Below are 12,227 nucleotides of genomic sequence, written 5' to 3'. Positions count from 1 at the left end.
TGGCCGCAAGTGCTTCATTAAATGCATATATGACCCCTCATGCCCAGTAAACCTACTAGGAAGAGACGCTCTGACAGAACTCAAGATAGGCGTGGTACCGGAAGAGAATGGCATGATTGCTGAATGCATGCTAAATGACAACACACCAGAGCCAGATAGCATTAACACGGCACACAGCAGCAACGTGTGTCTCTCTCAAGGCTACGGTGTCCCACATTATTACTGGACTCTTGAGTTGCCCGAGCTCACAAAACTACACAATGTGGCCCGCAAATACACACCCCCCACATCCTATTTCCAGAAACCCACATATGGCATCCCAGCTTTGATACGGTCAGACAACGGCACTCATTTTGTAAATGATGTCATCACTAAGGTCTCTGAAGCACTCGGTTTCAGCATAAAACACCACTGTGCTTATCACCCTCAGAGCGCAGGCCTTGTAGAGAGAACTAACGGCACTATAAAACAAAGGCTCAGGAAATGCATGGCAGAAACAGGAAGGCCGTGGCCTGAATGTTTGGGTTTAGTGAAAATGTGGATGCGCTTAACACAAGGCTCCCATAAACTAACTCCATTTGAAATCATTCATGGCAGGCCGTTTCCACTGCCTATTACCAGTCAACCAATAGACAAAGCAATCAGAGAAAACACATTAGCAGAGTGGATGTCTAAGCTGTTAGAAAACAAAGAGATCGTTGTACATAATCAACAACCTGATGATGTTTCTCCAGTGTCTTGCAGGCTAAAGCCCGGTGACTGGGTTCTGATCAAGGTGCTCCAAAGGAAAAACTGGAGCACACCCAGGTGGGAGGGGCCATACCAAGTCCTCCTCACTACGCCCACCGCTTGCAAAATTGCGGAACGACCATCCTGGATCCATCAGAGTCACTGCAGGCGAGTAAGTGAAGCCATCTAAACTCAGTCGACACAGGCTCGCCCAATTGTTGTGATCTCGCCCGGTGGAGGGAACAGCCTTTCTGGCCGGGGGGTCTACTCACGACAGGAGGGTGTGTCCTGTTGTCATGAGGTGGTGGCTCCTAATAACTGCAGCGGCCCTGACCCTGGCCGGGCTCCTCACCTTTGCTTCCATGAGGGACAACAAGTCACGCTACATGGAGAAAAGGCAGACACTGTATGACAAAGGAAAGTACACCAAGTTTCCCCATGGCTACGCCACTAACTTCTGGTGGCAGTTTATGAACACTACAGCTCACTTGAATAACAAAACTGACTGCTATGCATGTACCCATATGCCCCTATCCTCGCAGACGTCTGGCCTGTGGCCGTACAGCATACCTGAAGATCGCAGTTGGTGTCTGTTGGGCCTGGCAACACATCCAGGCTACGGTACTCTTTGGTCCAAAGCCAACTACAGCATCCCAGCAAAAGCAACCTGGAGGTCATCATCACTCACAAATGTGAACTGTTCCGGACAGACCTACCTACTGACCTGGCCCCAAGTCTCAGACCCACTGCCTGATGTAATTCTACTGAACAAACTGAACGCATCACAACTGCCAGTATGTGTGATGAACAATGGATCGCGGGCAGTGGGGGAGCTGCCTACTCACCTATGTAAGTCCATATACACTTTCTGCCCACCAAGGAACGAGAGGAAGTGTATGGCCTGTTCAATCAACGCCACCTGTGCCAGTAACACGACGCTGATGGGCCTAAACTGTCGCTCCGACTACAGCTACCGAATGCCACTACAAACAAAGACTCAGTACCAGACAGGATGTGCACGGACGGCACCCAGCAGCAGAGGAACCAGAGTTTTGGCTGACTGGTACTTCCTATGTGGCAACAAGGCTTATCTGTCACTCCCTGAAGGTTGGGGAGGTCTGTGCGCCCTGGTGGAATTATCAGATCACGTTTTCTTCATGCAAAGTGTTGCACATCACCCAAGCAGCCGGCAGAGACGCGAAGTGGACATCGCCTCCCCCAATTCTTTCGGCATTACAGTGGACACTGGAGTGCCGGGAGAGTTTCGCATCTGGGGAGGAGGAGTGAAATTCTTACAGAGCTTGATCCCCGGCATTGGAGTTGCCGAGGTGCGGGATCACGTGGAGATCAACCGATATGCTCTGCTACGACACATCAACTTGACTAAGACCCTGGGAACTGCCTTAGCAGGAGAACAGCAGGCCATCAGAACGATGGTGCTGCAGAACAGACTGACACTAGACCTGCTAACAGCATCACAAGGAGGAGTTTGCAAGCTGATCGGGGAAACATGTTGCACTTTTATCCCTGATGGATACGAAACTGGAGGAGACATTTATGAAGCTTTGCAGAATTTGACCGCTCTGCAAAAATATGTCACTGACCACACACCTGGAGCAGCTACAGCACAAGGCTGGCTTGACTGGCTGTTCAGCGGTTCATGGCTGGCTGCTGTAGCAAAGCCATTTTTCCTTCTAGGTCTCATCATGATAGCACTGCTCATATTAGTGTTGTGTGTGTTGCCATGCCTAAGAGTAATGATTTCAAAGATGATAACAACTACAATGACTGCTTATATTGCCGTGCCTGAAGAAGAACAACATCCCGTTGCAATTCTGTTAGAGGAGAACTTGTACTAGCTGCTAATAAATGACGTGGTGATTAAAAATGACTTGTCAAGTGATCATGCACTGATTAAAACATTAGTAGGTTATGCAAGTTTTCATGCTTTTATTTTTTTCTTTTTTTGAAGTCTTGACTTTTAAACATAAAGTTTTTCATTTTAAATATAAAGTTTCCATGCTATTATTTTTTTGAAGTCTTCAGTTTTAAACATAAAGTTTTCATTTTAAATATGAAGTTTTCATTATTTTACATATAAAGTTTTCAATTTAAGGTTTGCATCATTTTAAATATAAGGTTTTCATCCTTGTATTTTTTGAAGTTTTCATTTTAGTTTTCATCCTTTTATTTTTTGTAGTTTTAGTTTTATTATTTTTCTTGTTTATTCCACTTGTTATTTCATTTACTATGATTTTCATTTACTATGTTTTTCTTTTTATTATTTTCTTTTGTTTTATTCTTTAGACCAAATGACTGCCATTTCTGCTATGCTGACATTTTGAAGATTTTTGGAAATTAAAAATTGCCTAAGATACTTAATAAATAATTTTCATAGACAATTGTTGTATACATTTAAAATAAGTTAAACAGGGGGGAATGTTACAGGAAAAATGATTCTATGTTTCTTTACCTTCTTTTAAATGTACAAAGATGCCTTTTGTCTGCCCTTTGTCTATGGTTAGATTAGTTTAGAATTATCTTTTTAGACTTTCTCAGCAAAGACATACTGTTTTGGGACATATTGTTTTAGATTGTTTTATCTCTCACAGCCTTCTCCCAGCTCTCTGCTGACGAGACTAGCGCCACATATGGAGTTGTTTATTTTATTTGTTTTGTATTTTCTTATCCTGTTCTCACTGTCTTTCCTATAAAAATTACCAAGCCACTGTGCATGGTGTGAGTTGTTCTTAGCAGCTCACCCGTGTACACGTTTGATAAAGAAAGTAACTTTGTCTCATTGTGTCTTTATTTCTCCTGGGTTTTTTTACAGAGTTTTCCCCCAACAGAAAACTTCTGAAGATGGCAGGTCTCTGTGCAGTGGCTGAAGTCTGTGGTGTAGAGGGTGAAGAGGAAGGGGGAGAGGACAGTCCCCTGTGGTGCCCCTGTGTTGCTAATCACCTTGTCAGACACACACTGTGGGAGACGTACATATTGTGGTCTTCCTGTCAGGTAATCAACAATCCAGGACACCAGAGAAGCATCCACCTGCATCGCTGCTAACTTATCACCCAGGAGGGTCGGCCTGATGGTGTTGAAAGCACTGGAAAAGTCAAAAAACATGACCCTCACAGTGCTCGCCGGCTGGTCCAGATGGGTGTAGACACGATTGAGCAGGTAGATGATGGCGTCCTCTGTTCCGAGACGAGGCTGATAAGCGAACTGAAGGGGATCCAGATGTGGTCTTACTATGGGTCGCAGCTGGTCCAGGATGAGCCTTTCCAGGGTCTTCATGATGTGGGAGGTCAGTGCCACGGGCCTGTAATCCTGGGGGCCACTGGGACGAGGCGTCTTTGGTACAGGGACGAGGCATGATGTCTTCCACATCACCGGGACCCTCTGCAGACTCAGACTCAGCATAAACAGTTTATGAAAGACTCCACACAGCTGGGGGGCACAGGCCTTGAGGACAAGGGGACTCACTCCGTCTGGTCCAGCAGACTTGCCTGAGTGAAGTCTCCTCATTTGCATCTCAACCTGGTATTGAGTGAAGGTGATGGGTGGGGGAGGGGTGTCAGGAATCTCACAGGAGGCAACATGTGAAGAGAGAGGCTGGCACAGTGGTGTGGCTCTGGATTCCAGGCTGACTGCAGGTGAGGTTGTGGGGGTAGGAGCAGACACTGTGGTGTCGAATCTATTGAAAAACAGATTCAACTCGTCGGCTCTATTCTCACCTCCCTCAGCTCCCCTGCTGTTGGTTGGCCTGAATCCAGTGATGGTCTTCATGCCCCTCCACACCTCTCTCATGCTGTTCTGCTGGAGTTTCCACTCCAGCTTCCTCCTGTAATTGTCCTTAGCCTCTCTGATCTTGTCCTTTAGTAACACCTGGACCTTCCTCACCTCCTCTTTGTTGCCCCCTCTGAAAGCCCTCTTCTTGTTGTTGAGGAGGGCTTTGATGTCCTTAGTCACCCACGGCTTGTTATTTGGGTAACAATGAACAGTCTGAGCTGGAACAATGGAGTCGGTGCAGAAAGTTATGTAGTCTGTGATACACTCAGTAAGCCCATTGATGTCCTCGGCGTGAGGCTCACAGAGTGTTTCCCAGTCGGTCACCTCGAAACAGCCCTGTAGTTCCGCTATTGCCTCCTCTGACCACCTCCTAACAGTCCTGGTGGTCACAGGTTCCCTCCTCACAATTGGCACATAGCGGGGGGTGAGGTGAATCAGGTTATGATCTGACCTACCAAGTGGGGGGAGGGAGGAGGAGCTGTATGCATCCTTGACGTTAGCATACAGTAAGTCTAAAGTTTTCTCTCCCCTGGTGGGACAGTCCACATATTGTTTGAATGTTGGTAGTGTATTGTCCAGTGATACATGGTTGAAGTCACCCGAGATCACAATAAAGGCACTCGGGTGCTGAGTCTGTAGCCGAGCTATGGCAGAGTGGATAGTGTCACATGCAGCTGTGGGGTTAGCAGAGGGGGGAACATAAACAGCCACCAAGATGACGTGAGAGAATTCCCTGGGTAAATAATACGGCCTGAGTCCAACAGCACACAGTTCAGTGTCCGGGCAACAAATCCTTTCTTTGATTGTTATGTTGGCAGGGTTACACCACCGGTTGTTAACTAAAACAGCAAGCCCACCTCCTTTACGCTTGCCGCTAGCGATGCTGTCCCTGTCCGCCCGAACAGTGTGGAAGCCTTCCACGGAAGCATTCTCATCGGGAATGACCTGGTGCAGCCATGATTCGGTGAAACACATCAGGCTACACTCTCGGTATTCCCTCTGACTCCGTACCAGTGCTGAGAGCTCGTCGATTTTACTTGCCAACGATCGTACATTTCCCATCACGATAGACGGCAGACACGGTTTAAACCTCCTCCTCGCTTCGAGCCTCCGCTGTCTCACCGTCACCTTTTTTCTTCTCTTCTGTCCTTGACCTCTGCATCCCCGATGTGTTTTCCTCCAAATTTCAGCTGGTACTTCTGCGGGCACTTCTGCGGGCCTGGCCAGCGAGCCGGCCGGCATCAGGGCAATCAGCTGATCTCTGGAGTAAACAGTCCGTGCGTGTAGGAGATGTGCCGCGGTCCCGTTCCATGATAAAAGTAACAGTTCCACGGCCACCAGAAGAACAAAAACTCTCTCAATCCACATGATTGAGTAAGAGATAGAAAACGGAGGAAAATACAAGTCAGAAAAAAAAAGAATACGTAAGAAAAAAGAGCTAAACTAAGAGAAAAGCAGGAGCGACTGTAACAGGCTGCACGCTGGTTGGCGCATGCGCACTATTTTGGGTTCATTGAGAACATGGTTGTTGTTCAATAATAACATTATTCCTCAAAAATACAACTTGCCTAATAATTCTGCACTCCCTGTATGGACAAAGACACGCAGTGACACATAAGCCACGTCCAGAAAACAATGTGTATGAACATGGATTCAAAGATGAACACAGACATGCAAACATATACACACACACACAGTCACACAGAGACACAAACAGCATGGAGTGTCCTATGTGTTTCTATGCCAGTCAATCAGGCTGAATCTGCTCACTTTGAATCCAGTAATGGGATGCTGCCCCCCACAATTGGCTGTCTGGCGACCTGTGGTGCTTAAAAAAAGCTGAACATGGTTAAGTTCCTGCAAAACTACTTGTTGTTAACCTGTGAAAAAATGGCAGAAATTAAAAATAAATAAATAAAAATAAGAAAGAACAGCCAACAGATACACACAATCACAAATATGGACACACAGATGCACAGAGAGAGAGAGACACACACACACACACACACACACACACACACACACACAGGATCTATGCCAGTCAACCAGTCTGAATATATGGCAGCACGGTGGCACGGTGGTTAGCACTGTTGCCGCACAGCAAGAAGGCCTGAGTTCAATTCCAACATCAGGCTGGGGTCTTTCTGTGTGGAGTTTGCATGTTCTCCCCGTGTTTGCGTGGGTTCCCTCCGGGTACTCCGGCTTCCTCCCACCGTCCAAAGACATGCACTTAGTGGGGATAGGTTAATTGGTTAACCCAAATTGTCACTAGGTGTGAATGTGCGAATGAAAGTGAGTGCGAATGGTTGTCTGTCCCTGTATGTTGGCCCTGCGACAGACTGGCGACCTGTCCAGGGTGTACCCTGCCTCTCGCCCTATGACAGCTGGGATAGGCTCCAGCGCCCCCCGCGACCCTGAAAAAGGATAAGCGGAAGCGAATGGATGGATGGATGGATGAGATGCTGCCATAAAAAGGGTCTCTCTCTCTCTCCCTCTCTCTCTCTGTCATACACACACACACACACACACAGAGCGGCAAGTGAGCAGGGGCTGTTAATAGTGTCGGCTGTATGTTTCTATTTCAGTCAAGCAGCCTGGAGCTACTCAATTTGAATCCACCAATCAGAGAGGCTGTGTACTTTTTCCCACCTAAGCAGCTGCACCTGCTGCAGCCTTTTACACACACACACACACACACACACACACACACACACACACACACAGTCTTTCTGTAGTGTATTTCTCATATTGAGGATCCACCTTAAACAAATGGCCATAATTTCCTAACCGTAGGGGCTAGAATGGTCGTTCTTAGACCGTTTTGTTCAGAAGAGATGGGGGAATCATCAAATGTTGACCATTTATAATTAAAATATGAATTATTAAACATATTTGACCTAGACGATTGGCTGGCTGGTAAGCCAAGCAGGCCCTGATATGTAAATTTGAATGTACCAGCCCTCACAGAGGATTGGCTGGCTGGGGACCTGGCAGGCAATTTCGTAGGAATGAAGTAACATAACAGGAATGTTGGAAAATCAATATTACGAGCTGAAAAAAAGTAAACCAAATGTAAACTTCATTAAAAACTAATTCTTGTTCTACTAAGGCAAATTGGCACAAACGTCAGCCAGCAGATACAGAAATTAGAAACATTCACACACACACAGACACACACACAAACTGTGCTTCTGTAAAGTTATTAGAAGTTCAAAAACTTTTTCAAAAACTGACTTCAGCTTCTTCAGCTTTTTTCATCTTTATATTTTCAACTGTATCTATGACAGTCAAACAGCCTGGATGTGCTCAATTTGAATCCACCAATCAGAGATGCTGCTTTTGTCTGCTTCATCAGGCTGTGTAGTTGTTCTTGTCAATAAAGCTGCACCCCTTGCATAGATATGGGTTTTCTGCAATGTATTTCTGATATGGATCATTAACATAACATGTTAGCAAAAATGTTGTGACTTAAGAGAGACATGATAACAGAAAAACTATGATTTAGCAAAAGTACTATATTTAGTAGAAATACTATAATTTGGCAGAAATACTATATTTAGCACAAATCCTATAAAATAGCAGAAATAGTATGATTTAGTAGGAATACTGTATTTAGCACAAATACTGAAAAGCAGTAGAAATACTTTGATTTACCAGAATAGTAATAACTTAAGTAGAAATACTGGTAAAGCAAAATGGACAGCTGAAAAAATGCTGAACATGGTAATGGTCCCTCAAAACTACTTGTTTAACTGTGAAAAATTGGCCAAAGTTAAAAAAGAAAAAAGAAAGAAATAACAGCCAGCAGATACAAGTAATTACAAATATGGACACATATGGAAACACAAATGCACAGAGACACAGGCACTTGATCTAATCCAGTCAACCAGTCTGAATATATTCAATTTGAGTCCTTTTTTTTTTTTTTGTTTAAAATGGACACTGTGGGGGGGGGGGTTGTTTTGTTTTTTTGCCTGTCCCGTTTGGCTCTTTTTGCCATCAGAAGTATTGGCGAAGAAAGATGCCCAATGGATTTACTTTACCAAATGGACCATCCCAGCCTTGCCGTAATGGTCTATTTGATTCACCTTTTATTGTTTACTTTATTTTATTTCCACTTGTTAAATACGGGACAGACTTGACTGGGGAAAAGAAAGGAGAGAAAGAAAGAGAAAGAAAAACAGCGGGGAAGAGGGACAGGACAAGAAACAAAAACCAACAAAATAAGCAGACAAAAAATACGTTTGAAATAAAAAGAGCCCCAGATGAGGGGTCACTCAGCAGCTGCGGAGCAGAAGCCAGGGGGGGTTGCAGTGACGTGCCCGTGAGCTACGCCGGCAGCCAGCTGTGCCTGAGTGACCGAGCCCCAGGCCGAGAGGCCGAGGGCACACCACCCCCGAAGTGGTCCGAGCTAGCCCCAGGCTCCAGGCCCTGATAAGCAGCCATCAAGGAGTGAGCCGGTGGGTACCCGGACGCCCATCCCCAGACACAAAGAACCACCAACACACCGATGTCTGAGGGCGTCTGCCACTGGCAGGGGAAGTGGTGGGGGGAGATAGGCCTCCATACCTTGGAGGGCCTGAGATGTCCCTAGAGAGGTGGCGTCCTCCTAGCCCCCCTGCTCCAACAGGCTGCAGAGAACAGGGGTGTGTGAAGACTCCAATTCAATTCAATTTGAATACTACAATGAGGGTATTCATTTTTATCTCCACTGGGCTGGTGCAATATTAGTCGGGCAATGTGCAATCCCTGAGCTGGGCTCTTACTGTAGGGAGATTAGGTCTATATGAGGTGCTCCGTGTGGATTTGCTGTGATTGTAGTGCTACCAATTATTGCCTGAACTAAAACACTTAGTGCATGTAATAAGTGTTCTGTTGGGCTTGTATTTATTTGGGGTGGATTTGTTTCTTTTAAAGCAACGAGCTGGGGCTGTCAGGGGAGAGCAAGCCCTCAGGTGATAGTTGCATTGCTGGCAGGGGGCACCAATAAGAGCATATTGTTGTCGTTAGCGACCTTTTTATTGTGATTTTTTAGGACTATTGCAAACCCTTTGTGTTTTCTTTTAAAATAATAAACTTTAACGTCTCTGGCTGATATTGACCCTCTTGTCCTGTTTATTCTGGGCTCGTTCCTGCAAGAGCTTTGGGACTGAAAGTTTGCACGAGTGGTATAGAGGCCCTTAGCGGTTACTCGGTGGCTTTTACTTGATATATAAACATTAAAAACAAACACACACACACACACACATACACACACACACATTTTATAAATTTGCTGGGAAACTCAGTTCAATATTTGTCACATCAAAAAACATTTTTACATTGAAACAGTATCAGTTCTTTGTGATTTACAGCAAAACATAATGTAGGAAAGGTTGCAACTGCAAGAAAATATTACTGTAATTTGAATTTGATTTATAGTAGCATGAGCATGCTAACTTAGTTGAAATGTCTGTTGAAGATTCATTTAATTATTTATAGTGTATCTATATGGGCTCAAATTGTGGTCAGAAATATTTTTTACTTGTATATCAAATCAAAGCGCTCCTCCGACAGCCAAACCCATCTGTTCTCTGATTGGTTTCTTAAATTTGTGATTGACATGACGTTGACCAATCAGCTGAAAGGAAGAAAAATTGGGTCAAAATCCGTACTTTTAAGTTGAAAGACACACAGAGCAAGGGAACCTGAGTGCAGAGCTTCACGTAGTTCTTTGCTTTGTATCTGTAATCAGACGTTAACAAAAAACATGAACTTATAGCTTGTGTAAATATTTTTTACAAACACACAAATTCTCATCTATAGATGCACAAACATAAAATTTTCAGATATTTTGGTTTACAGGGTTACAAAGCTCAGTTCACAACTACCCTTTTCATTTACAAGTACAAAATATTTATTTGAGCCCATATATCTATTACGTATATAATCATATTAATTTAACAGTTAAAGAAACAGGAGTAGAAGGTCCATCAGGCTATATGGCTTTAGTTTCCTGTGCAGAACAAAAGAGAAAAAAATTATCACATATTGGTCTGATATATACAATGTAAATATCTATATCTATAGATATAGATATATATATGTAGGTATATGATGATACCTGCTCTCACTGATGAATACACAAGATCCGGAACATCTGGTTGTTCTGTAACACATAACAGCGGCTTTACATATCTTGCACTACAGATTAGACCAGATCTTAAAAACCTATGGAAATTGAATTTTTCTACATTGCTCATAAAAATAAAAAAAGATTTGGATAGATGGCAAAAGTTGCCGCTTTCTTTTATGGGGCGTGTGAGCCCCGTTCTTTATGGGAGTGGTTACATGATTATCTTAATTCGTATTATCTTATATCTTATTCTCATCTAGACTCTTGGTCTGTTTCACCTTCTTCACTTTGGACCCGAGTTGTCTGTGACAAAAGTAAATTACAAACAGAGAGTTTAAAATTCAAGTTAAATGCATAAAAGGTTGGGCAGAGAAGACTCCACTTCCTTCTTGACTCTTTTGTTGAGAAACAAATATGCGGTGTGATTAAGGCATGGTGGGTCCAGACGAATGTGTTTTGTCATTGTTTCATCTTTATTCGTACATAACGCCACCACAACACACACCACAAACCTCATGTTTCAACTCGGCGGACATGATTGCGGATGCTGTGCAGGTGCGTCCGCCTTCCCTGCAAGGCACCGCAGACCACGCCTCACTACATACCCACATCGCCTGACTGAGGCCGAGGAGCCATCCAATTGAACCTACTCCCCTAGAACCGCTTCCTACTAAAGATGTAGGTAGGACATCAGCTGGACTCATTGAGGGTTTCATTTGTCACTATTTCTGATAGATCTTCTGGGTGAAACTGGGTGAAAGGATTCCATAATTACAGGGTGTGGAAGATTGTACGGTTACGGTGTAACCTTGGTTCTCTTAGTGAGAGACTATCTCTCCACACCGTTACATATTCCATATGTATGGGGTACGACCCCCCCTTGGCCATTGCGTGTGGATATTTCTTTGACACACTCCAGCACGCCCGGCTACGCCCCACAGCTCATGTATAAAACAGCTGTGCAGACATGACACCGGTGATAGTTTGATCGGAACGCGTCTCCGAGCGGCCTGATGGGGTAGAGATAGTCTCTCACTAAGAGAACCAAGGTTACACCGTAACCGTACGTTCTCTAGCATATCGAGACTATCTCTCCACACCGTTACATATTCCATATGTACGGGGTAACTCTGTAAGACACCCCGCGAGGAGACAGTGCAACCAAACTGCCGAGAGTGAAGGTGCTGGGAGTCAGTGACAACGCACCAATGGAGACACCACCCTGATCAGAGCTTCGCAATGACTGGCCTGAACTGGTCGTGCAGGATGCAGGACTGCAAGTGATCGGCCGCTCAAGGTCAGCCCGGGAACCGCGAGGCAGACTGCCAGGGAACGCAGCACACCGAGCTGCCAAGTAGCATCCCACTGGTCACATAGGCCTACGACATGCGGGCAATTCCAGACAGAGAGTCGGCGCTACAGGCTGGAGAACTCTCACTCGCCACAGCGAGGTCCGACTGGCGTGTAAGCTGGCGAAGCGGGCAACACGCCACGGGAACACAGCCAGCAACCGCAGGCCAAGCTAGGGATGTGACCCGTCCATCCTCAAAGCCGAAGCCGCCCCGAGCTGTTGACAGACAGGGAGGGGGTGGCT

General features: G+C 45.2%; 1 protein-coding gene across 1 annotated transcript; it reads left to right on the top strand.

Annotated features, from left to right (window-relative positions):
- Positions 1-318: 318 nt before the first annotated feature.
- LOC145423599 (syncytin-A-like) lies at positions 319-3,519 on the top strand. The gene is made up of 2 exons (XM_080296285.1): positions 319-1,484; positions 1,610-3,519. Coding segments are annotated over exons 1-2 (981 nt in total). The 5' UTR covers positions 319-1,482; the 3' UTR covers positions 2,589-3,519.
- The last annotated feature ends 8,708 nt before the right edge of the window (positions 3,520-12,227 follow it).

Source organism: Astatotilapia calliptera, chromosome 22 (assembly GCF_964374335.1).
Source record: "Astatotilapia calliptera chromosome 22, fAstCal68.1, whole genome shotgun sequence".
NCBI classification, from domain to species: Eukaryota; Metazoa; Chordata; class Actinopteri; order Cichliformes; family Cichlidae; genus Astatotilapia; species Astatotilapia calliptera.
This window is presented reverse-complemented; position numbering and strand designations above follow the sequence as displayed.